Below are 26218 nucleotides of genomic sequence, written 5' to 3'. Positions count from 1 at the left end.
GGTTCACAGTCCGAGGCCATCAGTGCACACAGGAGAGGGCTCAGATGCTGGCCACCATATCAGAGTCAGGGAAGGCTCAGTTCTGCTGCAGTAACAAGTGAGCCCTGAATCTCAGGGGCTTAAAACATTGGAGATTTTACTTCTTACTTGGCCACCATCTGGCACATTCCCCATCGCAGAAGGAAAAGGAAACACAGGTGAGCCAGCACCAGCTCTTAAAGCTTCCTCCTGGAAGTGACATGTGTCATAACTGCTCACTTTTCATTGGCCAAAGCAAGTCACACAGCCACACAAGTGGGCAGGGCAGTGCCCTCTTCCTTTGTGCCAGAAAGGAGAGAGAGCTGGGATGCTAGTAACTGACCCCAGTGACCACTGTAGGAGCCCCGGGCGAGGTCAAGGGGGAGCTGGGTGTCTGAAATTAGGTGGGAATGTCCAGGTAGTGTGGAAGTGTCTGAGGCTTCTGGGTACAATTGGTGTTGACTCCGTAGGGGACCTGTCGCAGACTTCGTCATCTGATGAACTCATGGGACTGGCGGGTCCAGCCTCAGTCCCATCTTAACCTGCCACCTGGATTTTTTTTTTAATGTCGTGAAATACACATAACAAAATTCACCATCTTAACCATTTTCAGTGTACAGTTCAGTGGCATTAAGGACATTCATACTGTTGTGCACCCATCATCACTGCCCATCTCCGGAACTCCTTCCATCATCCCCAACTGATTCTGTCCCCATTAAACACTAACTTCCCACCCTGCCTCCCCGGCCCCTGGCAGCCACCCTTCTGCTTTCTGTCTCTGTGATCTTGACTGTTCCATGTGCCTCATGCAAGCCGTGTCATACAGTCTTTGCCTTTTTGTGACGGGCGTATTTCGCTCAGCAGAAGATCCTCAAGTTTCATACAAGTTGTACCCTGTGTCAGAATTTCCTTCCTTTTTTCATTTTTAAGTGGTCAAAAAACACATAACATAAACGTTACCATCGCAACCATATGCAGTGTATAGTTTAGTAGTGTTTAGTGTATTCACACTGTGGTGCAACCAACCTCTAGAATTTAACTTCGCAAAACGGAAACTCTGTACCCACTAAACGACTTCCCATTCCGCCCTGCCCCCCAGCCCCTTGCAACCACTACTTTCTTTTTCTATGAATTTGTTGACTTTAGTTACCTCCTATGAGTAGAATCATGCACTATTTGTCCTTTTGTCTGGCTTATTTCACTCAGCATAACGTCCTCAAGGTTCATACACGTTGTAGCATGGGTCAAAGTTTCCTTCCTTTTAAAGACTGAATAATATTCCATTGCATGGATAGACCACATTTTGTTTATTCATTCAACCATTGATGGAAACTTGGGTTGCTTCCACTTTGGGGCTATTGTGAGTAATGCTGTTATGAACATGGGTGTACAAAGATCTCTTTGAGACCCTGCTTCCAATTTGGGGGGCTACATACCCAGAATTGGAATTGCTGGATCAGATGCTAATTCTATATTTAATTTTTTAAGGAACTGCCATACTGGTTCCCACAGCATCGGCACCATTTTACCTTCCCACAAGCCATGCATGAGGGTTCCAATTTCCCCACATCCTTGCCAGCACTTGTTATTTTGTTTTCTTGACAGTCACCATCCTAATGGGTGGGAGGTGGTATCTCATTGTGGTTTTGATTCACATTTTCCTATGATTAGTGATATTAAGCATCTTTTCATGTGCTTGTTGGCCATTTGTCCCGCCAAGGTTTTTAACAACTTGGTTTCAAAGGAAGCTCAGGGCATGGTTGCCAGTCTCCTTGTCAAGGCCAGGGCCTCCTGGCCTCGTGAACATCAGGCAACCTGGGAGGTGCCCAGAGCTGGCTCCTTGAGGCAGGCAGAAGCTGGGGACGAGAGGCAGGCATGATGGTAGCATATCCACAAAGGGATTGCCACTGAACTCTGTTACTTGGCACCAAGACCCACGCCAAGGGCCGTGGAAAACCCGTGATACCCTCGCCCCCAGTATGGGAATACCAACAGGAAATGATCTCAGAAAAGCTATTCCTCCGACCACTCAGAAAAGACAATGCTATCTGTCAGGAGGGACCCTCTCCCCACCCCCTCCAGCTCCCAGTGGCATCACCTACAATTTATTAAAAATTTTAATTTATTTTTTATTTTATTTTTTTTTAAACAGAGGCAGTGGGGATTGAACCCAGGACCTCATGCATGCTAAATATTTGCTCTGCCACTGAGCAATACCCACTCTCCTACAAGACATTTTTGACTGAGGTGGCATCACTCTTGCACACAGAACCCAGGCACACCACCCCATCCTCACCTCCTGCAGCGTGGAGTTAATTGGCAGCTCATAAGCACCATTCATTCCTCTCTCCATTGACCACAGATTGTTCTTTCAATCAACTTTTTAAAATTCTTAAATGAATTTATTTTGAAAGGAACCTTTATCCCACTGCCACAAAAGGAAAGCAGGGCCATTTCTTATGCAACAGGGGCAGCAGAAAAAAAGAATTACCCTGGTGGGGGCAGTGGGGAGGTGATATCAAATTCGGTTCATGCTGCTGCCTTCATAAGACTCAGAGCTAGGACTGGGGTGAGGAGAATGAGGCACTAGGGAGCAAAATTTAAGGGGTCACTCGCTCGCTCTCAGGGTGGCACCTGCCCTCCTTAGAGCCCCAGCCTCATCTGCTAGTCCAGCCGTGGATCAAAGACTACTCCCTCTGTTAAAAAAAAAAAAAAAAAAAAAAAAAAAAACAGAAAAAGACAAAAAGGAGAATTAATGAAAACAGAAAGCGGTCAGTAAAATATTGAAAGATGTCAAAGATTTAACCACACTAAACTCAGACTTTGACCTACATCCATGCAAACGTTAATGAGCACAGCTGTGGACCAGGTGTGGAGTTGCGGGGGACACAGCCTTGACCGCAGCAAGTACTCTGGACAAGGAGGACTGTGAACAGTGAATACCACAAGCGGAAGGCCCCAGGCCCCCAGGCACTCAGAGGAGGCTGTCAGTGATTAGGGGGACAGAAGAGAACCCACATGGGGTTAACACTGCTCTATGTGGTCAGCCTCCACACCTTGCTGGGTATTAAAAATATTTTGAATGTCACCTCTGACTTTCTGACAGCTGCTGCGTGCAATCTCGACCCATGATCTCTCTCTCTCCAACTCCCCTCGCCTTGATCATTCAGCTCCAGCCACCCAGGCCTCCTGGCTCTTCCACACCAGGCCTGCTCCAGCCTCAGGACCTTTACACAGGCCATCTCCTCTGCCTGGACAGCTCTTCCCCAGATTACTTCATGGCTCCTCCCTCCTCACCTCCTTTAGATCTTTCCTCAAATGTCATCTTCTCAGTGAGGCCCTTCTGACCACCTCGTTTAGTTCAGCAACCCCCCAACATGCCCCCTCCTTCATGAACCTACTTAATTTTCCCATTCCATAATGTTCTTTCTTTAAAACACTTTTAAAATTTAAGTATAGTGGACTTACAATGTTGTGTTAGTTGCAGGTGTTCAGAAAAGTGATTCAGGTATACATATATACATATATATTCTTTTTTCAGATTCTTTTCCATTATAGGTTATTACAAGATACTGAATATAGTTCCCTGTGCTGTACAGTAGGTCCTTGTTGTTTATCAATTTTATATATAGTAGTGCGTATATGTTAATCCCAAACTCCTAATTTATCCCTCCATCCCTCCCACTCGAGCTTTCTCCTTTGTCATAATGTTCTTCTTTGTCACATTCACAGTCTTCTCCTGGGCTGAAATGTCAGCCCCACAGGGGAGAGATTTGGGTCTGGCTTGTTCACATCTGCACCCCCCAGTGCCTAGAACCATGCCTGGAGTGCTATGTTTGTCCAGTGAATGCATGACTGTCAGATCTGTAAAAGGAGGAAGGTAATGCCTAACTCACCTCAGTGAAAAGATGAAATGAGGGGCAACTTCTGAGAGGTTGTGGCAAGAGAGATGCCCACAGTAGGGTTGGGGAACACCATCATGACCTACTCAGGATTTTTTAAAATTGGGGTGAGAGTCACATAAAATTAACCATTTGAAAGTGAACAACCCAGTGACGTTTAGTACATTCACAACGTTGTGCAACCACCACCTCTACCCATGGGGCAGCATGTATCAGAACTTCATTCCTTTTTTTTTTTAATTCTTAATTTTTATTGATGTGTAGTTGATTTGCAATGTTAGTTTCAAGTGTACAGCAAAGCAATTCAGTTTTACATTTATGTACATATATATTGTATTTTCAGTTTTTTTTCCATTATGGGTCATTATGAGAAATTGAATATAGATTCCAGTAGGTCCTTGTTGTTTATCTGTTTTATATATAGTAATGTGTATCTCTTAATCCCAAACTCCTAATCTATCTCTTCACCCCTCCTTTCCCCCCTGGCAATCACAGTTTGTTTTCTATGCCTGTGAGTCTGCGTCTGGTTTGTAGAACTTCACTCCTATTTAAGGCTGAATAATATTCCACTGTGTGGATGGACCACGTTTTCTTTATCCATTCATCCGTCGTTGGACACTTGGGGTATTTCCACCTTTTGGCGATGTCTACTCACACTGCTATGAATGTGGGTGTGTGAATGTATATTGGAGTTCCTGCTTCCAATTTTTTCCGGTATCTACTTAAGAGTGCAATTGCTAGGTCATAAGGTAACTCTATGCTTAACTTTTTGAGGAACTGACAGAATGTTTTCCACAGCTTTTGTTTTTTTTTTCAATTGAAGAATAGTCAGTTTACAATGTTGTGTTAGTTTCTGGTTTCAGCAGAGATTCAGTTTTACATATATATATATATAACATATTCCTTTTCATATTCTTTCTCATTATAGGCCATTACAAAGTATTAAATACAGTTCCCTGTGCTTCCACAGCTATGGAAAGCAGACCCCCATCTGCTACAGCGCTGGAGATCGGTTTATTCTTACGAAGCCCCTGTCTCCAGGAATACATCACTTCATTCCAGGACTGGTCATGACCATCAGCGGCATCCGTGGCCTCATTACCTCGGACCCTGGAAACCTGTGTCATGGAGGCCCATATGGGGAAACTGAGGCATGGGGAGAGGTTGACTGGGGCACTCAGCCTAAACCTCCTTTCATCCCCGCCCTGCCCCACATTCCCGGACCCCCTTGCAGTAACCCTGGGACCCTGAGCCCACTCTCCCTGGGCACTGTCAGCCCCTAGCTAGCGGCTCGCAGAAGCCCTTGCAGAATGGGGAAGAAGCAGAGATGGAGAAAGAGGCGGAAACGCAAGCGAGCGAGAGTCAAGAGTTTCACGCTGTTCCCAGCTCAGCACTGCAGAGCTTCCTGTGGGGGCTGCCAGTTCCCCTCCCCACCGCCCGCCCACCGCCACCGCCACCCGCGCCGCTCCCCCTCCCCAGCTGTCCCAACACCTCGGCCACCTCTGGCCACCTCTCTTTCCTTTGCTTCCTCTAACTGCTTCTCAATAACATTTAAACATTTTGAAATTTCGAAACAATTTTTTACAGGGCCTGGTTCACAGAATCAATGAAACAAAACGTCATTCTCAGGGCGGACTGTCTATCCATGACCCATTTTACTTTACTTTATTCATGAATAAGGTATCCGGAAGCCCCTCCCCCCAACAAGAACGGGGACATGGCCCGTCTCCCTCCCTCCACCACTCTGAATTCTCTCGCTCATTTATTTTATTTATTTATTTTTTAAAATACGTCCTTACCCGTGTTGGTATTCTGAAAACTTGTTTCATTTTCTCTGTATCTCAGCCTTATGACTAGGGTGCCTTTCGTGTGGGCTTTGGGGACTTCTTTGTTCAAAATTCAACTAGAATCAAATCCTCAGGTTGTGGGCTTCAGGTATGTTACAGTTTTGTCAGTTAACCTCAATAAAGCAGGGGGAGAATAAAGATTCAACTGTGAAATCCGTCCAGCAGCATATTGATTTTTGCACGGCACCCAATTTTTAAAATTAAGAAAGGAGTGTGTTAAAAGACATAGAAAACAAATTTATAGTTGGGGAAGGGGGGAGAATGGGCGGGGTGGATAAAGTGGGAGATTGGGATTTGCAGTTACTACCTACCACATATAAAATAGATAAACAGCAAAGCCCTACTGTATAGCAAGGGAACTATATTCAATACCTTGTAATAGCCTATAATGAAAAAGAATATGAAAAGGAAAATATATGTATAACTGAATCACTATGCCATACACCAGAATTAACACATTGTAAACTGACTATAATTCAGTAGAAAAATAAATAAGGAGTTTGTTGTCACAACCCAACCCTCTGGTGGGCTGCCCCTGGCATTCTCTTATTCACAGCTGTGTAATATTCCGCTCACTTTACCCAGTTGCTGCTAAGGCAGCATTAAGATGCCATTAAGGTCTTTTTTTGTTGTTAATGGAGGTACTGGGGATTGAACCCAGGACCTCATGCATGCTAAGCATATGCTCTACCGTTGAGCTATATGCTCCCCAACCGAGGTTCCATTAAAGTTTTAACAGCCATGGTGTTGATTGCTCCCTTAAAGAATCATTAGTGTTGCTCCTTTTAAGCAACTCGCCCCCTCTGTTCTCCCTTACGTCCCCAAATTTGGGGATCCCTAGGAGGGGGTGAAGCTGGGGACATTTTGGGGTTTAGCTACCCCTGAAGCCCTCTCTGACCTGGGGCCAACCCCTGTCCTGCTGTCCCTGCAGCTGCTTATAAACCGGCTATTTATAGCCCCACCTCCCCAGCCCTCTCGTCACTGCCCCCTTCCTGGGGCCACCAGTGAGATCAGTGCCCATGGGAAAGGGGAAGTGGGTTGCTAGGTGCTGGGGTTTGTTTGGAGTTTGGGGGTGCCCCTGCACTTCCTGAAAGCCTCCATTTCCTAGAAGCTGAGAACACTGAGGTGATGGCTCAACCCACTTTCCTTACCTCAGTCGGTGGCAGTTGAGAGGGAGGAAATTGAACAGGGCACTGGGACCCTGTGCCCTCTCCTCAGCCCTCAGTGCACCCCTCTGAGGCATCCCAGCCTCTTGCTTCAGCTCTCATTTGCTTTGGGCTCCTCTGCCATGTTTCTCTCTGTACTTCCATTCAGATGGGGTTAAAGAGTGCCCCTGAGACCCCCATGGCCCTAGCTCCAGGAGACTGAGAGGCCGGCAGTCTTGGGGGCCCAGGCTAAAAAGCACATGTGTGATGTCCCGCCCCTCCTCTGCCCCAGGGCCAAGGCCCCAAATAGTTCAGCTTCTATATTTAGGGGTTTGCTCAGCAGCCCAGGGAGCTATAAATACGGCTCAGCGCAGTGGCCGCCTCCCAGCTCCCTAGGCTGGGCAAGGCCGGGTGGGGGCCAGGGATTAGGGGATGCCAGCTGGGGTTGGGCGGGGCCTGCCGGAGGAGCCCCTGGTCAGGTAGACTCTGGAGGCCTGGCCTCAAGGGAACCCAGGTGTCCAGCCTGCTGGAGGAGACAATGGCCCATTGTTGGGCCTACCCCAAGTTTGAGGGTCAGGGCTGGCCACCCCCTTCCTTCACTCCCTGGGGTTTCCTGGCGCAGGGACAGCTGTCTGGCCTCACAATAGCTGTGCCGCCCTCTTGGAGCCAGCAGCTGGGCTCATCCGCGTGGGGGCCAGCCGGCCTCTTCCTCTGCCATTGTCTCCCAACCAGGGGGCTTCCTGTTACGCGCCCCCCACCGCCCGAAGACCCCATCTGACCCCCTGCCTCAGCCTGGGCTTGCAAGGGTGCTGGGCTTGGGTTGGTGGCACAAGAAGCCAGGGGGCAAGACATTAGGGTCCCCTCATCACCCTCCCCACCACAGAGGGCAGCGAACATGGGGATCATCCTAACAACCTCTGCTATTAAAGCACCTGCTTCCAGCTCATTCACTTCTTAATGATCCTCACTGGCCCCCCTGGCAGGGTTCTGATCATTTCACAGGTGGGGAAATGGAGGCCCAGAGAGGTCACATCACCCACCCGAGACCACACGGTCCAAAATAGGAAGAGACTGGGTTTGCCCAGCACCTCTGATGTGAAATGGGGGTGCCCTGTGACTGTGCCCTCATTTCACTACTCCGTGCCTCAGTGTCCTCACCTGTCAAGTGGAAATCACAGCACCTGCCTTCAAGGGCTACCAGACAGCTGAGTTTAACCCCTGTGAGGTGCTTAAAAGGAGGCCAGGTGCTGGATGAACGTGGCCACGCCCTGTGATGATCTGTTACCATTGCAACTATAATCATGAAAACAAAAATCTAATAGCATTAATAATGCTATCACGTTATGGAAGCATTACATTAACATACATTTGATATACCCACAAACTGTGCATTATGTATTCATGCTGCCGGTCCATGCTGTTTTTGGTTTTCTTACTTCTACTGAAAATTTCCAAGTAAAATGTTTTGGAGCATATAAAATAAAAAAAAATATCCCCCCCCCAATTAACAATAAATAAATAAATAAAATAAATAACACCATCATGATTATCGGTGACTAGTCCTGGATGAGCAACTTCCCAGCTGAGGAATCTCGGGTCAGCGACCCAACCTCCCTGACCAGGGCCTGCTTTCCCATCTGAGGAATGGAGACCCATGTCCCCGCCTCATACCCTTGTGGAACAGAGGTTACAAGATTGTCCAGGAGCTGTGGGGCTGGAACTTCAGGGCAGAGGGGAGAGGGAGGAAGACCGTTGACCCCTCAGCAGGGGCAGATCAGGAAACCTGTAGGGGATTTCCGTCAGTGGGAGGTGGTATTACTAATTCTGAAGCCCTACTGGGTGCAGGCTCTGCGCTGGTTCTACAGAGACACAGATGGACCAAAGCCCTGCCCTCTGGGCTGAATGTCTAGTGGGGGTGGGGGGATGGTGAAGGACCACAGAGAACTGAGAAAGTAGGGAGTATTTGGGAGAGTGGGGATGAGAGAGGATTAAATTTATGATGTGGGGGGCAGAAGGGTAGGTCAGGAAATGCTTGGGCAAAAACATGGAAAGGAGGGAGGGAACTCTGAGTTTATCTGGGATAAGAGTGCTCCAGGCAGAGGCAACAGCCTGTGCAAAGGCCCTGAGGTCAGACCATGCCTGGGGTTTTCCATAAGGAAAACTGTAGCTAAGTGACCAAGGGGAGAGTGGGAGGAAGTGAGGGCAAGGAGGTGACAGGACAGAGCAGGCAGGGTCTTGTGGGCTGAGGGAGGACGTGGGGGTTTACCCTGAATGAGGTGGGAGCCATGGAAGGTTCTTGAGCAGAGGAGGGATGTGACTCAAGCATTCCCGGGCACCCTGGGCCACTGGGAGGGGGAAAAGTTTGTGCAGGGTAGGAGCTAGAGCATGAAGGCAGGAGATAATGGGGCTAGACCAGGATGGGGGCCGATAAAGAGGAGAAGTGGAAGGATTCTGGGTCTATTTGAAGGCAAAGCCATAGAACTTGCTGACAGGTCAGATTATGGCGGGTGGAGTGGGAGTGGGGTGCCTTCCTCAAACCTTCTCTCCTACATAACTGGTTCCTTCCTTACCCTGCTCTGTGAGGCCAGTACGAAGGCATTATAATCCCATTCACCAGAAAGGAAATCTGAGTCCCAGAGAGGTTAGGCCTACCCCAAGGGCCCAAGACACATCCGCAGGAGGAAAAGGCGTGATTGCAACCTTCAGCCAGCAGCTCCCCCAGGCTAGAACCCCCACCCCCAGCTTTTCCAAGCACTAGCTGTCAGACCTGGGACCTGAAGTGATCTCCAGCCCTGTGGTTTCCAGTTTTCTGGTAGAAAGGCCACAAATCCAGCAGGGACAGGGTTGGAGGAGGTAATAGGTCAGTGGTAGAGTGCCTGCTTGGCTTGCACGGGGTCCTGGGTTCAATCCCTTGTACCTCCATCAAAATAAATTAAACCTAATTACTTCCTCCCAAAAATAATAAATAAGTTTTAAAAATAAAATAAATTAAAAAAAATCCCTCCGGGACCTGGTCTGGCCCCCTCCCTTCCCAGTCTCCACCCATGTCCACTCCCCTCCCCCAGACCCCTCAGGCACCCTGGCAGGACCCCTTCCCACACCCTGTCCAGGTCACAGCCACAGCAAGGACAGGAAGAGGTTAATTTTAGGAGTGGGGTTGCTCCACCATCCCCAGTATAATGCTTCCCTGCCTTTGGCCATTGGTGACCTTTTTTTCCATGACTACAAGCCTCTCTTTTTGAACTATTGTATTCTTAATATTTTATTTAATTTTCTACCCTGTTGCATCCTTGAATCCATTGACTTTAAACAAGGGAACTTTATACTGGTGTCATCATTGGAAACCTCTCCTCCTTGCCCCCCACCAATAGTCCATAAACTTAAAAAGAAAAAATAACGCAAAGAACATAAAACCATGGATTCCAGCTGGATAAACCTCAGGGCCACTAAAGTGATAAAGACACATTAGCACCTAATAGAGACATTGGCTCTCCAGGACCTTGGGCTCATTGCAGGGACCTGGGGACTGGGCCGCCTGCCTGCGGATCTCTGCTCAGCCACTTGTTAGCTGTGCCTCAGCGTCCCCTCCTGTAAAATGGGAATCCTAGCAGCACTTGCCTCTAAGGAATTGCGAGATGGAAATGAGTTAAAAATAGAGAAAGAAATAGTTCGAGAGCCAAGCCTGGATCAGATTAAGTGCTTTAGAAATAATGTTAAAAAAATTATTAGATGGCTCCAGAAACAAGCCAGTCATAGGACTTATTTGAAAAGGAAACAATTCCCTTATCATGTGATTCTCTGTTGATTAACGCAGGGCCCAGGACCCCCCCAACTGTAAGTTTCCCACCAAGCGAAACCCTGGCCCTAAAAGGCCAGCTGCCGGAGGATGGTGCCCCGGAGCCCCGCAGTTTCTCTCCTTGGTGTCTGCCGGACATCCACAAAGGGCCCCTCCATGCTCCCCCAGCTACTATTTGGACTCTGGCCTCTCTGTGCCTCGGTTTCCCCATTTGGAAAAACAGAAGAGGAAGGTCCTGTTAGAGGCTGGCCCTGGAGCACAGCCAGCCAAGGCAGTGAGCATGGGGTGATCCCACCCACCTACCCCCGAGGCAGGCGCCTGGAGGAGAGCTGTTTCTGACGTGGCACCTCCCTAGCCCTAAAAATGCCTCCCACCCAGACAAGCCAAGCAGGTTCTGGGCTAGACTCAGCCCTTCCTCCTGGGATAGGCCAGCCCATGTCCACAGGGACCAGAGAGTTGATCAGACGTTCCAAGGGCAGGTTGTACCGCAACACCACGTGTGAGTGTGTGTGTGTGTTTGTGTGTGCAGGGCCCCTGGGTCAGTGTTTTTATTGCACTTTCCTGTTGGCTTCCAGCTGCCCCGCCAGTTCCGGGGAGGGCCCTGGGCCACCGGCTGCTCCTCCCCCCACTTTATAAAGGTCTGGCGGCCTCTGGAAAGCCCGCCCAGCTGCCCAGCCTGGGGACACAGAGCAGACCTGCCCCATCTTCTGCATCCCCTGTTGGCTGCTCAGACCATGGGAGGCCCCCACAGCAGCTGTGAATTTCTGTCCTTTCTCTTCTTTCATGGTGAGAATTTGGGGGCCCTGCTGTGGGAGGGAGTTGGGGAAGAGGACAAGGGGACTCCTGGCAGCACTGTTCAGTGCCGCAACCCCCTCTTCTCTGGTGAGAAATGCCAAGTGCAGCTGTCGGCTCTGGGGCCGGTCTCAGAGAAAGCCACATGGTCAGGCGAGCACTGAGGGCACATGGGGAGAGGGGCTGGCACCCCCATGCCGTGGCACGATCCCCCAGGGTGCTCTAAGAGCCTGTTCCCCCTCCCAGAGAAATCTGAGTTCTCTGCTGGATCCACGTGGGAGGTGTGGGGGAACTGAGGTTTGGAGAAGGAGAGGGACAAAAGTTTGTGCTGGGACCTGGCAGACAGCTGCTCTTGACATAGGGCATTTGGGGGAGGGGTGCTATGCAGCTGGAGGGTGGGGGGCTGGGACCTCTCCCCTGTGGGCGTACTCCCATGTCCCCCCACCATCTCAGTGGCAGGGGCAGCCCCAGAGACCCACAGTCTTGCTCCCTCAGACCCAGCTGGAACTCAGCTGTGGGTGGAAAGGATTTGCCGGCTCCAGGTTTGAACTTGACTTTTACTGTAACTTCCTCAGGGCCTCCCTGCCTGCCCCACCCAGGGTGGCTCCAACGGTTATCAGGGCAGCTCGTTGCCTGAGCAACCAAGAAACAAAGAGAATGTAGAAATGGCATTTGAGGTACCAACCAGAGCTTCCTGGGGCCACAGGGACGGGTTCCCCGTGCCGTGCTGGCCAGGGTGGCAGGTGTGAGCTCAATGGCCTCCCAGGACTCTCAGAAGCAAGAAACAGGAGTCTGCGTGGGACACACCTGATGGGGGACAGTGTTTCACTGGAGCCAAATCTCAGGGCCCCTGAGTCTCACTTTCCACATCTGTAAAATGGAGTTCGTATAGAAATTATTCCTGGTTCTCAGGAGGAATTAAGTAAACAATATTTTTTATTATTATTATTATTATTATTATTACTACTACTACTACTACTACTGTTATTTCACTGGCAAGTCTGGGGGATGCACTGGGGGGTCCTTAGCAGGAGGAGCAAGGAGAAAATGACTGCCCCACCCCCACCCCAGAAATCTTACTGCTCAGGGCTCCGCAGGGGGAATGCAAACCAGATGGGGCTGGGAGTAAATGACCAGCAGCTCCTCTCCAGGCTCCTGTTTGGGTGACTTCCAAGGATCCAGCTGGAAAAAGCCTGGCCCAGGAGCCTCCGTGGTAGGGGAGAAAAACCCAGCCCACAAAAGAGCCCTCCCACTCCCCTGCAGGGTCTGGAGTACTTGACCCCTCAATTCCATCTTCTCCAGGTGCTTCTGTTCACCAGATTCCTCCTGAGCCTTTTCTGGGTGCCAAGCCTCAGTCTGTCTATCTGTAGAATGGACACGGAGCCTGCCTCCTAAGGCAGCTGTGAGCATGAAAGTGGCTGTTGGAGACTTTGGGAGCCGGGGACGAACCAGCTCAGGTCCTATCCTGCCAGGGATTGTCATTCTGCGGTCTGTCCTGCAAAGAGGAACTGTGCCTTGGCCGAGGGGAAAACTAGCCAAGCTCTGTGGCCAGAGAGGAAGAAGAGAGAAATCCTCACCCAAGGGAGGGGAAGGCATTCTGACCTCAGTTTACCGTGGCTGGGAGAGCTTCTGGGAGGGGGTCCCTGCTTTCCGCTGGCCAGAGGGATATCATTCGGAGCTAAGGGCTGAGTGGTCAGGGGACCCTCCAGTCTGCACCCCACCCCAGAGCCCCTCAAGCCTGCTCACAATGAAAGCCCCCCAGAATTCCCCTGGGAGCTTCCTCCGGGGGCAACCAGCCATGAGTCATCCCTTCCCTTGGCCCAGGAAGTGACTCATGCCTGCCCTTCCTCCTCCTGGCCCCCATCCCTCCGCCCACTATCCTCTTTGGGGTCTTTCTGGATCATTGGGGTCTGTGCTGCCCCCTGGAATTCCCAGATGGGCAGGGACTGGATGCCTCCCCGAGGCTCTCTCCACACCTCTACCTGCTACTGAGCTGCTCTCCCTCACTCCCTTCCCCTGTTTCCACCCCCCCTTTCTAATTGTTCTAATTGTTTTTCTCTACCTCACTCTCAATCTCTATATCTCTGTGTTTCTCTGTCCAATCTCTGCCGTTTCTGTCTCTCTCTTTGAGTTCCCTATTTCTCTGTTCATCTCTCGCTATCCCTGTCTTAACTTCAGCCTGTTTCTCTTCCTCCGTCTGCCTGTCTCCTTGTCTCTCTTTCTCCCTGTTTCTCTTCTCTATTTTCTCTCCATCTCTTGTCTTCTTCTCTCTCTCTCTGGTGAGCAATGTGGAGATCCCCATCTCTAAGGCCCCTGATGACTTGAAGAGGCCCCCCAAAATAATGCCCTGAGAGTAGGGTGCCCCTGAACGGCAGGAACTTCAGGGGAGGAGGACTCCATCAGTACCTCCCCAGAGTGAACCCACAGCATCTTCCTGTGCACAGAGAGCCTGAGGTGAAATGTCACCACCGGGTCCCGGGATGGCCATCGGGGCTGACAGATGTTGTGGGTGTGGTGTGCATGCACCTGTGTCCCCAAGGAAGGGTGGGGAGCCAGAGGATCTTGGCTTTGGGGGGCAGTTAGCTAAGAAAACACCTGGTTCAACACCCTCATTCTTATATAAAGACACGATGATGTGATGACAGTAAACACTTTGACACACCAGGTGATATTTGCAAGCTTAATTCACACACTGCTCTAGGAAATGGGTCCCATGGCCATCCCCATTCTACAGAAGGGGAAACTGAGACTCTGAGAGCCAGGATTTGAACTGGGGCCACCTGGCTCCAGTCTGTTTACTGAACTGGTGCCCACCCAGCCCACAGTCAGCGGGAGCCAGGACTGCCACGATGCTTGGGCCCCCTTCCCCATTCGGTTTCTGAAACCCACTCGCAGATGACAGGTGGCAGACCCTCTGGCCGTAGGTGTCAGATCCCAGGGAGATGCCATCTACTCACTCTCTCCTTGAGCAGTGGACAGACCTCAAGCCTGGGAGCGGTCAACAGCCTCCTCTTGGTTTCATCACCCGTAAGACCCAATCTACCCTTCCCTGCTCCGGCGTCCCCCCTGAGCCTCCCTCTCTCTGTTCCAGTGCTGTGTGTCTTGCTGACTCTACCAGAAGTTGGATCCCAGAACTCCACGGGTGAGTCTGCTGGGAGCAACTCAGTCCATAGCCGGGGCCTGGGGAAGGGGCCCTAAACCGCCACTCACACCCCTCAGCCCAAACGAGAGAGAGGCCCCCAACACCCCTTTCTCTAGCGATGATCCTGCCCCGCTGTCCAGCCCCTGGCTCAGCCCTCATGTTCTGACCAAGGTCTCTGCCCCCGCAGCCTGTGCTCGGTGGTGCCCTCCGAACTCCTCATGTGTCAACGGTACCTCCTGTCGCTGCCTTCCGGGATTCAGTTCTTCATCTGGTTCAGAGATCTTCACCAGCCTCTTGGAGAGTTGTGATGGTACAGAGACTTGGGGGTGGTGGACGGACCTGCAGAGCTTGTGGGGTACAACGCAGTGACCGTGGGGGACATGAGTATTGGTTGGGGACCTCACCCTTTGTCCTCAGAATTGTCATCAAGGACAGAAAAAGGAGGAAGGAAAATTATGAAAGTGGAGAGATAAGAGGTGAATAAGCATGGCTCCCTGGGGAGAGAGGAGCTGAGTCTCCAGCAGTCTGTGCCTCAGTTTGTCCTTGCAGGACTGGGGAGGGGGGTTCAGAGCTTCCACCACCCCTGACTTCAGCACTTCTCACTGTGTCCAACTCCAGAGGGCCAAGAAGAGCAGATTTCACAGCTTCAGGAATGGCTTGCTCCAGGTGCAGCCCAGCCTCTGCAGTTTTGCCTGGGAGTCTAATTCTTTCCAAAAAGACACTGATTAAGCATCAGGCCCAATGCTGAGGAGTCACGTAAGGGATGGGGATCTCTGCCTTGAGGGAACTCATGCCTTTGGAAGGTGACCCTTTGCCCTGTTGTGTTCCAGACATCAACGAGTGCGGACCACCCTTGACAGTGTCCTGTGGACAATCGGCAGACTGCAAGAACACAGAAGGGAGCTACTACTGCATGTGCATCCCAGGATACGCGCTTGTTTCTGGGGCACCAACATTCAGGAATGAGAGCGAGAACATGTGTCAAGGTAAGAATGACCCTGTGTCTTCCACCTCTCCATCCATGAGGTCTGGGGTCGCCCAAATGCAGAGTCATTCCTGCAGCATCTGAGAGGCAGGGCCTAGGTTACAGGTGTAGCGCCCAGGTCTGAGCTGGGACAGGTGAACCTGTGCCTGTCCCACCTGCACAGAGAGGCAGGGTGGCGCGAGCCAAGGGCCCAAATCCTGACTTCTGTGTGTGAGACACTGGCCAGGATACTTATTCAGAAGTCACTGATAACATGCTAGGTGTGGTAATATCATTAGGATTTTATGTTTTCTTTTTAAAGAGTCCCTAAGTTTTACATATAAAAACAAAAGTAGCTTTGCCTTTTGTTAACTGTTTGATCTTGGACAAGTTACTTCACCTCTCTGTGCCTCAGTCTACCTATCTGTAAAATGGTGGTGACAATGGTGCTTACCTTATAGAATTGCTGGGAAAGTATATAATATCATAAAGCACAAAACAGTGGTGGCTGCTGGGTTTTTAACTTATAACCATTATGATCTAACGCATCTTCTCCAGGGTGGGCATTCATGGGGGGCTGTGCCCCAGGGCGGGTGCTCAGAGGGCAGCTGTTCTGGTCCACCCTCAGCAGGGACCTGAGGAGGAGTCTGGCCTCCACACATCTCCATGCTTTGCCCCCTTTCCAGGGGGAGCAGGCACGTAGGGGAAGGGGCTTCAGGCATCCAGAAGGGCAGATGAAGCCAGCAGTGGGCAGATGGGGGCCACAGCTCATCCAGAGAGGGGGTTAGAGCAGAAACCTGTAGCCTGGGAGGGGAGGAGAGTGAAGGTGGGAGGTGAGGAGGAGGGTGAGGCCAGGGTCCGGAGGACTGTGAGGAGGGTCCTCAGTCTCACCCTGCTGCAGAGAGAAGAGCCCACGACCTTGGTCCCGGCCCCTTCCCTCCTGCCCTGCAGAGGGAGGGCAGCCGAGCCCCCCTGGTGGGAGGGAAGAGGGGACCTGCATCTGTGTGGAGGCACGGCTGGTCCGTAGAGGCCTCTGTGGGTGGATGTTGTCTTGAAATGTGGCCTGGCCAGAGCCTTCCTGTGAATTGGGAGAAAGTCCCTTGTCTCCAGGTGAACACCATGTGTTTGGGGAATGGAGAGTGAGCTGGTTTTCCTCCCCGACTTGCCCCTTGTGCAGTGAGCAACCTGCACAACCGCATATGATGGTCATGGATCCCACTCAGTGTGTCTGGACTAGGGATGCCACCCACCCCTGTTGTGAGCCCCTGCAGAGACGTGGATGAACAAGTGAGGTGGGTCACAGGGAGAGAGCAGCCATCGGTTTGGATCAAGATCAGCCACCTAAAGACCTACTTCTGTGACGGGCTCAGCTGGACTGTCTGTGCACCCCCACCTCAGCATTCCAGCCCTTATGGCACTGGAGGATGCGTCCACCCATATTCTGGCTGTGGGGTGGGGTCTGCTACGGGCAGGAGACCCCAGCTGCTCCCTCAGCTCCTCGCCCCACTTTCTCCAGGAATCAGCGGGCTGTCCTGTGCACCTACCTAGTCTCCCGACCATCTCTGAACCTTGGCCCAAGGCTCAGAACCTTCTTCAGAGGGTCACTTCCAAATATTTGGAACATCCGCCCTGCCCACTTGGCATCTTACGTGCATAAAGCAAAAGAGAGGATAGCATTCAAGATACTGAACAAGCTCACAGCACCGTGTGTTCCAGAACCGTATCTGTCCTCTTCACCATCGTCAGTGACTGCTGGGATGAGACCTGCCCCCACGGGAGCCCTCTCAGACCCCCCCAAGCCATGGTGGACCCTGGGACCCTGAGACGATCACCCCAGGCCCCATGATGACACAAACCACTTGGGGACGGAAGATGGAGGCTAAGCCCCACTCGGCAGGGCCCACAGGTCCATGCGCCTGGTGGGAGCCAAGGGCCAAGATGGCAGAAACGCCTGCCACCCCTTGTCCATCAGCATCTGCTCCCTGCTCCAGCCACCCAGCCCTCGCCCCCCGCCGGCCTTGTTCAGATGTGGACTCTTACTGCTTCCTGCCAGTTCAGGGGATGGATGACTTCATGGGAATCAGAAAAAGGCACCTTCACAGCCCAAGGCTGCCTGGATGGACATCAGCTGTACTGTGCAGCACGGCCTGGGGCCCACTGTCCGGGTGGCCCTGGCCCCTCTGGCGTCATCCTCATTTTCTGTGTCACTGCACAAAAGCCTCGTCCTTGAGGGGCCCACCTCCATGGAGCTGGAGCCTCAGAGTTAGCGTGGATGGAAGAGCACTGTCCCGCCAGGGTCACCAGGATTGCGAGGAGAGCTCAGCTGGCAGCACCCGCCCTGGGGGAGTCAGGACAAAGGAACACAGCATTTCCTCTGCACTCGGTTCCCAGGAAGGCCCACCCAGGCCTCTGTCGGAGTCCTCAGGCTGGGACACAGGCAGCTGTGATGTTCCCCCTCCAACTGGGAGCTGCCCAGGGAGGCTGAGGGAGCCAGAGTTGGTAGAGTTGGCAGATGGGGAGGACTTGGGCCACTTCTGGTCACATCGGGACAACTGTGTGTGCCACCATGCTCGCCCATAGGATGTCTGCATGTGAATTAGAAAAGGCACTTGCCCGCCGGGGAAGAGAGAGTGGGGCCTTCCAGATGCTTCCATGCCAGGAAACATGGTGGACCCCCGGCCCTGGAAGGCCGTCTGCAGCCGCAGGCATCCATCACCCTCTCCTTCCCGTTGCAGACGTGGACGAATGTCAGTGGAAACCCCGAATCTGTAAAGGCCGCAGCATCTGCATCAACACCGAGGGCAACTACACCTGCCAGTGCCCGCCCGGCTTGGAGCTCAACCCAGAGGGCCCGGAGCCGTGCAAAGGTAGAGGCCCCGGGAAGACTCTGAGGCCGGACTGGAGCTGGGAAAGGAGCCGAGGCAGTTCCTGGAGCCCAAGGAGGAGGGAGAAGGAGACCCCCAGGTTCCTGCAATGCCAAGGCCCTGCCCAGGCCCTGCCCAAGGATTCGCCTCCCTGAAAGCTCCCACTGTAGGCCATGGAGACGGCAGAGCCTTCTGGGCCTGGGGTTCCCTTGTGGAGCCCTTGTCAGCACCCCCTAGACCTCAGCCCTTCCTCATCTGTCACATTTGAACAAAGGAAGCTGTCAATTCCTGTTCCTAGAAGGGGAACCTCCCAGAAGCTGTCAACCTCCTGTTCCAGGACGGGGCAGTCAAGAGTCCTTGGTCAGGAAGTCCAGCCCCTGACTCAGTTTCCTTCCTGGTTTTACCGCCTATGAACTGGGGACCCACACCCATCTTGCAGGGAGGTCACCATAAGGTGCTTGGAAGGTGAAGTTGAAGGTCACCAGGTGATGGCACATGCAGTCACGATGGGGTCCTTGGTGCCAGGCAGTGAGAATCGGGTACAGTGAGAAGTGGAGGGGATGCCTGACCCTCTGGCTTTGTCCTCAGATGTGAATGAATGTGCTTTGGGAAGAAACCCATGCCACAACTCCACCCACTGCCTCAACTACGTGGGCAGATATGAGTGCCGCTGCCGCCCCGGCTGGAAGCCGCTTCCCGGGTCCCCCAACGGCCCAAACAACACCATCTGCGAAGGTTCAGAGCCCAGATGCTACACTCCTGGAGACCCACACTCAAAACATCCGATCACACGTTCAGCGGCCCCACACAAACCAAGCAGAATGCACGCTGGGGGGGCCCTGCTGTGCCAGGCGTTCTTTTGAGGCTTAATGTAAAAAGATCTGGGGGGTCCTGGGGAAGGAGCCAGGGTACCAAGGGGAAGGCTCCCAGGAAACCCAGGCAGCAGCTAATTACTAACTGGGATGAAGAAATCTCAATAGTTTCACAACCCTGTACGGGGCTCCCCTGCTGTGTGTCAGAACTGTGTCCACCACTCAGTGATGTGCGGTCACAGGTGCCATCCCCTCCTCAGCGCTGAGGGGACGCTCATATGGGAAAAGGGAGGTGGGGCACAGAGAGCAGAGGGACCTCATCGGGGCTGGGACAGAGCCTGACCCCCTTCTTCGTGTTCCCAGATGTGGACGAGTGCAGCTCCGGGCAGCATCGGTGCCACAGCTCCACCGTCTGCAGCAACACGGTGGGTTCATACACGTGCCGCTGCCGCCGAGGCTGGTTGCCCAAACCCGGATTCCAGGATAAGCGAGTGACCACCGTCTGTGAAGGTACCTGTCCTCACCTGACCCGAGACCCCTCCCGCAACAAACACAGATGCTCTCACACCCAATGAACCGCTGTCCTCTCCCCTGCAGAGATCTTCGCCACCTGGACCGCACCCCCTGGAATCAAGAGCCAGGTAAGGGGCCCCAGCAGGAATCGGGAGGCAAGAATCCTTCCCAGCAGCCCACCTTGCCTACCCATTTGCCCCAAGCCCCCCCACCCACACATGAGACTCCCTGACACCCCCCCCCCAAACTTCTCCCTAGAATCTCTCTCGCTTCTTTGAAAAAGTCCAGAGTATGAGCAGAGACTTCCAGCCAGACTCGGCTCAGGAAACTATACAGGTAAGGGCAGGCCCTGGGGGGAAGCCCAGGACCGTGTGTGGGGTGGCAGGGAGACGCTTCAGGGTCAGTGGAGAAGCCGAAGCAGGGGCCTCTGGTCAGAGAAACGCATGTGACTGTAGGCACAATATACACACACCAAATATATACATTATATGGACACAGACATACATATACACCCCAAAACACACACACACACACACACACACACACACACACACACACACACACACACACACACACAGTAGCTTGAGAGGCATATAATGGCAATAGGATGGAGCAGTTGAGAATTTTGCCTCTGGAGCCAGGCCACAGGGTTCAAACACACCCCATGCCACCTGCCACCACTTCCTGCTGTGTGACCCGAGGCAAGTGACTCCCTGTTTCTGGACCTCAGTCACCTCACTTCCTAAATGGTGCTGACTTCATACAATTGGTGAAAAGGTTTAAATAAACTCATAGAAGTTAAAGCTCAAAGAACAGTGCTTGGCACACAATATAAGTGCTCTATGTAAGTTCTAACATATGGGCTTAGCCTGGTAGAATTATGTGGACCCCTGAAAAATAATCATACATTAAAAATAAATAAATATGTGAGCCCCTTATGTCATTTGAAATTTCAGTAGCTACATTTTTTAATTAAAAAAAATTTTTGTTATCATTTTTTGGTGTGAGATAATTAGGATTTTTATTTATTTATTCATTTTAATGGAGGTGGTGGGGACTGAATCCAGGACCTCGTGCATGCTAAGCACTCACTGTACCGCTGAGCAATACCCTCCCCACTTAATCAGTGATTTTTTAAAAGCTGTTTCTTGGTGGGGTTGGGGGAGGTAATTAAGTTTAATTTTTTTTTCTTATAGACATACCAGGGATTGAACTTATGCCTGCTAAGCACACACTCTACTGCTGAGCTATACTCTCTCCTCCAGTAGCTACATTTTTAAAATGTAAAAGTAAAAGATAAATAAATAAAAATTAAAAGGAAAAGGAAACAAGTGAAGTTAATGTTGAAAATTGCATTTAACCCAGTAGATCCAAAATATTACCATTCCAACGTAGAGCCACATTTCAATTGTCACATGTGGCTCGTGGCAACTTTCCTGGGCAGTGCAGACTTAGAACAGGGCATGACATAAAGCATGTGCCTGATAAACATTAAGCGCTGTTGAGGTTATAACATGTGCACAGAGGCATATCCTCAATCCTCTTACTTGTCTTCTGGCTACTGTAGTGTCTCGATAATTCTCCTATGCCTGTGCCCCAGGCTACCCAGGTGGTTCTCCTGTGTGTACCCCAGTTCGGGGGGGCAGGGGAGGGGAAGGGGAGATCAGGATCCTTCAGGTGGCCCCTGTGGTACAATGACCCAGCAGCTATCACTCATCACCCTCAGGACCTCATCACGTCAGTGGATGACCTGCTGAAAATCCCAGGGGACCTGGGTATGGACCTGGCTGCCCGACACCGCATAGCCACCTTCCTGCTCTCAAACCTTGAAGAAGTCCTGAGGATGCTGGCCAAAACCATGAATGGCTCCTTCACCTACCATTCCCCTGGGGACACAGGTGAGGCCTCGTCCTGCCCTGCCCCAGTGCCGAACCCCTTCTTCCACTTAGAGCTCCCGATCACTGTCCCTCTCCCCTCAGAGCTGTCCCTGGTGGTCCAGGAGCCGGTGAATGGAAACATCACTGTGGGCCAGAGCCATGCACGGATGCTGCTGAACTGGACCATGGCAATTGGAGCCAGGGAGTCGGGTAACAGCGAGGATCCAGAGTGGGCACCCAAGGGAGAGGGAAGGAGGAGCCAGGATGTGGCTAGGGGTGAGGTTCAGAATGTGCAGCAACTGGAAATGGACCAATCGGGAGGGACTCTGGGCATCACGGTGGACTGGCGAACCTGAATTAGATGTCTTAGGAAGAAGGACAGGGCATGGGAGGAAGAACCGAAGGTAGCCAGCATGTCTGTCCCCCAGGCCCCACTGTGGTGGGGATCCTCTCCAGCCCAAACATGCAGAAATTGCTGGCCAACGCCTCCTTTGACCTGGACTCAGAGAAGCATGCTGAGCTGGAAAAGATCCACGGATGTCCTGTCCGAGGTGCCAAGGTCAGCCTTTTCACAGCCGTCAGCTCGGTCTTTCTGAGCAACAGGAACACGGATAAACTCGACTTCAACGTCACCTTCGCCTTTTCTCACCTTGTGAGTCTTTACTGGGGGGCGAGGATCAGCCCTACTGCTCACCCCATAGTCAAGGTCACTATGGTCCCTCTGCAGCATTCATTTCCCCACCTCCACCTATTCTGTTCCTTACTTAAATGTACCCCAGGGCCTTTGCACTTGCTGTGCCCTCTGCCTGGGACATCCTTTCCCCATGTGATTCGGTCCTTTACCTGTCTCCAGTCCTTGTTCAGCTGTCACCTCTTCTAGGCCTTCCCTGATCTGCTTATTTTAATGACTATCTGTAGTCACACCACACCTTTCCCCTTTGCCTGCTTGCCTGCCTGCTTGCTTTGCTTGCTTGCTTTTTCTTCCTTCCTTCCTTTCTTTTTCTTTCTTCTTTCCTTCCTTCCTTCCTTTTTCTTTCTCTCTCTCTTCCTCTTTTCCTCCCTGCCTTCCTTCTTCTTTCTTTCACACTCGTCACCTTCTAACACACTATCTAATTTATTTAATTAGGTTTGTTATTTTCCACCTGTCTCCTCCACTATTAGGACTTGTGTCTTCCCTGTTCACTCCTGTGTCCCCTGGCCTGACACACACAATAGGTTCTCCATAGACAATTGTCAAATGAAAAGCAGCCCTCTTTGGTTTCAACCCAAGCCTAGGACACAAGAGTGGGCTCCAGGCTAACCTCTATGACCACCTCTACCTGCCTACAGCAAGAGACACAGCAGAAGCTTGGGCCACGCCAGGAGCTCATCTGTGCCTTCTGGAAGAATGACAACAGTGGGAGCGGGTCCTGGGCCACTTCGGGCTGCTGGAAGCTGGGCAGCGGGAACAAAAGCACCACCTGCCAGTGCAATCACCTGAGCAGCTTTGCGGTTCTCATGGCCCACTACGACGTGGAGGTGAGCAGCCCAGGGGCCACCCTCAAAAGCCCACAGGTGGCATGGTCAGTTTAGGCAAGACAAGCAGCCAGTTCTTGGTGGTGTGCTACATCCCGCCCCAGCCCTTCCCCGGGACCCCCGGACCTCCATGTGACCCAGCAGCTAAACAGAGTGACCTGGCACTACAGGCCCTGCTCCTGCCAGTGCCCCTCTGACTGCCCACCCTTAGCTAGTTGTTAAATATCGCTACAGTCTCCTAAGGGAGCACAACTTTCCATATGTGGCCTCAGAGAGATCCTCAGATAAGCTGGGCCAAGTGAATGAATGGGATGGGCCAGGCAGAGCAGGGAAGTTGGAGGTCCAGGAAGGGCCAAAGTGTGGGGTTTGATGAGCTCATAGGTGTGGCCAGGTGTAGGAGGGGCATGAGATGAGGGTCGGAGAGGTGGGCCCATCAGCGTTGGGAAAGGTTGCTGCCATTAAGGCTTCACTGGGGAGCCTCTCACAGGAGAGCAGTCTGGATGTGCAGTGGGGAGGGCCATCTGGAGGAACAGGGGATCCCTGCTGCACCCATGGGTGTTGGGGTGGTGGTATTTAGGATGAGACGCACAGCAGGCTTACTCAGATGTTGATGGTGGAGGAGGTAGCGGGAGGTGAGCCACCTGATCAGAGTCCTGCAGGTCAGGTCCCAGGTAGGTCTGGGTGGTAGGGCCCACAAGGAGGGCAGGAAGGCCTTAGGGTGCTGATTGAGCCCTACCCACCATCCTGCATCTAGGACCCGAAGCTGGCCCTGATCACCAAGGTGGGACTGGCACTGTCGTTGGTCTGCCTGCTGCTCTGCATTCTCACCTTCCTGCTGGTGCGGCCCATCCAGGGCTCACGCACCACCGTGCACCTGCACCTCTGCATCTGCCTCTTCGTGGGCTCCGCCATCTTCCTGGCGGGTATCGAGAATGAAGGCGGCGAGGTGAGGCCCCGCCCCGTGGAAGGCCCCACTCTCACCTGAGCGCTAGGCCTGCGAGGGCCGGGAGTCACCCTGCTCACCCCGGGGCTCAGTCCGGTTGACCCGCCCTGGGAGCCTGTGGCCCTGCCAATGCGCAGGCTTTAGCGCCTGCGTGGCCACGCCCCGCCCAGATCTGGCCGCGGACCCGCCCACCACTGACATCATCCACCCGTTTCCCCCAACAACTCTGCGCCCCCGCCCGACTCCCCACGCCCTGCAGGTGGGGATGCGCTGCCGCCTGGTGGCGGGACTGCTGCACTACTGCTTCCTGGCTGCCTTCTGCTGGATGAGCCTTGAGGGCGTGGAGCTCTACTTCCTAGTGGTGCGCGTTTTCCAAGGCGAAGGCCTGAAAAAGCGCTGGCTATGCCTGATCGGCTACGGCGTGCCCCTGCTCATCGTGGCCATCTCGGCCGCCGTCAACAGCCAGGGCTATGGCCGCACCCTCTAGTGAGTGCGGGGTGATGGGGCAACACGGGAGAGCGTGGGGGATGCTCCCCTCCAACTCCACTCTAGGCTCACAGTGCTGATCAGATCCCTCCCTTCTCACCCAGCTGCTGGTTGGAACACGACAAAGGCTTCCTCTGGAGCTTCCTGGGACCTGTAACCTTCATCGTTTTGGTAACTTCCCCGCCCCACCCCACACCCACCCCACTGAAAACCTGCGCACTTAGCTCCACACTGAGCCCCAACATAGAAGCTTTCTCCCTGGAGTTCCGAGGACGCTCCCTAATCCACATTCTATGCTCCCTGCCCAGTGCAATGCTGTCATCTTCGTGATTACTGTCTGGAAACTCACTCAGAAGTTTTCCGAAATCAACCCAGACATAAAGAAATTAAAGAAGGCCAGGTGAGAGCCGGGGCAGGGAGGGGGACTGGCAGGAGTGGATGTGTGAGGTAGGGGCCCCCATGCTACAACTGCTTGCCTCCCGGCAGGGTGCTGACCATCACAGCCATCGCCCAGCTCGTCGTGTTGGGCTGCACCTGGGTCTTTGGCCTGTTCCTCTTCGACCCACAGAGCTGGGTGCTGTCCTACACCTTCACCATCCTCAACTGCCTGCAGGGCCTCTTCCTCTTCGTGCTGTACTGCCTGCTCAACAAGAAGGTGGGCCGTGGGCCGGGCTGTGGGCAGGGCTGAGCCCCTAGGCCTGGGGCCCCCTCCTCCCCTGACCCAGCACCCTGTGCCCCACAGGTGAGAGAGGAATACCGGAAGTGGGCCTGCATGGTCGCCGGAAACAAGTACTCGGAGTTTACCACATCCACGTCGGGGTCTGGCTCCAGCCACAGTCAGACGCGGGTAAGGGCTGAGCCCGGGGCCAGGGTGCAGGACAGAAGGCACGGGCCTGGGCTCAGGGCTCAGTTCTCATGGGGCTCCCTCCTCTCCAGGCCCTCAGGCCATCAGAGTCAGGCATGTGAAAGCCATGTTCTGGCCAGGCCAGCAACTCCCGTGGCCTCAGCAGCTTTTGCACACGCTGAAGAATGTCTCCTCCTCTCCGACTGCTCTGCTCCCTCTGCCCTCTTGCCTCCTTCCTCGTGTGTACCATGGAGAGGAGGGTGACAGCTGCCATCTGCCACTGACCCCAGAAGACCTAGCAAGGGTGGACAGTTGGACCTACTGGGCCTGCTTCTGGCTGCCTCTCAGCTCCAGCCCGGCCAGGACCCAGGGTAGAGTCAGAAGCTGGCCCGGGGCTGTAGCCCTTTGCCCTGGTACGCAAGGCCAGGAAAGACTGAGGGCTCCTGTGCCAGGCCTGGCCCTTTCCCCTCATCTGTCTTTGCTACAGAACGAGAGGCCAGAGTGCTGGGACTCAGATTCCCAGTTAAGCTAAGACTGAAGTCAGAGGTGGGTGAAGGGCAGGGCCCTTTCCAGTTGCTCACCAAGGCTCACGGTACAGAGGCCTATCTGCCCCAGGGCAGAGGATCCTCACTGTTGTCAAGACTGTGGACGTTGTGTAATGTTATTTTATCTGTATAAACCTTTCCACATTGACTTAAAATTAAATATCACGCTGATATCTTGCTTGCTGGCTGCAGGCTCACTGACCAATGAGGTCC

The 26218-nt window shown here is 52.8% G+C and overlaps 1 protein-coding gene across 4 annotated transcripts; it reads left to right on the top strand.

The window, feature by feature from the left end:
* Positions 1 to 11338: 11338 nt before the first annotated feature.
* On the top strand, positions 11339 to 26183 carry ADGRE5 (adhesion G protein-coupled receptor E5). 4 transcript variants are annotated; one of them, XM_074350584.1, is made up of 20 exons: positions 11339 to 11494; positions 14592 to 14642; positions 14830 to 14952; positions 15473 to 15628; positions 18342 to 18473; positions 19059 to 19205; positions 19646 to 19792; positions 19880 to 19923; positions 20054 to 20131; positions 21522 to 21693; positions 21775 to 21882; positions 22101 to 22324; positions 23002 to 23190; positions 23942 to 24133; positions 24390 to 24616; positions 24721 to 24787; positions 24925 to 25016; positions 25103 to 25271; positions 25359 to 25463; positions 25553 to 26183. In XM_074350584.1, exons 1-20 carry the CDS (start codon positions 11443 to 11445, stop codon positions 25580 to 25582), a joined length of 2505 nt encoding a protein of 834 aa, XP_074206685.1. In that variant the 5' UTR covers positions 11339 to 11442; the 3' UTR covers positions 25583 to 26183. The 4 variants fall into 4 exon arrangements, with proteins under 4 accessions (XP_074206685.1, XP_074206684.1, XP_074206687.1 ...); XM_074350583.1 differs by having other exon boundaries at positions 21775 to 21948; XM_074350586.1 differs by lacking the exon at positions 18342 to 18473 and having other exon boundaries at positions 21775 to 21948.
* Positions 26184 to 26218: the final 35 nt, after the last annotated feature.

Source organism: Camelus bactrianus, chromosome 22 (assembly GCF_048773025.1).
Source record: "Camelus bactrianus isolate YW-2024 breed Bactrian camel chromosome 22, ASM4877302v1, whole genome shotgun sequence".
Lineage (NCBI taxonomy): Eukaryota > Metazoa > Chordata > Mammalia > Artiodactyla > Camelidae > Camelus > Camelus bactrianus.
The sequence above is the reverse complement of the archived record's forward strand: the minus strand, read 5'-3'. Positions and strand labels throughout refer to the sequence as shown.

Excerpts from the sequence above, each read along its gene's own strand:
- ADGRE5 (XM_074350583.1), top strand. The coding sequence starts at position 11,443 with ATGGGAGGCCCCCACAGCAGCTGTGAATTTCTGTCCTTTCTCTTCTTT. Across the intron at positions 18,474-19,058 it reads GGGCCCGGAGCCGTGCAAAG|ATGTGAATGAATGTGCTTTG; the intron begins GTAGAGGCCCCG and ends CTTTGTCCTCAG. Across the intron at positions 21,694-21,774 it reads CCATTCCCCTGGGGACACAG|AGCTGTCCCTGGTGGTCCAG; the intron begins GTGAGGCCTCGT and ends CTCTCCCCTCAG.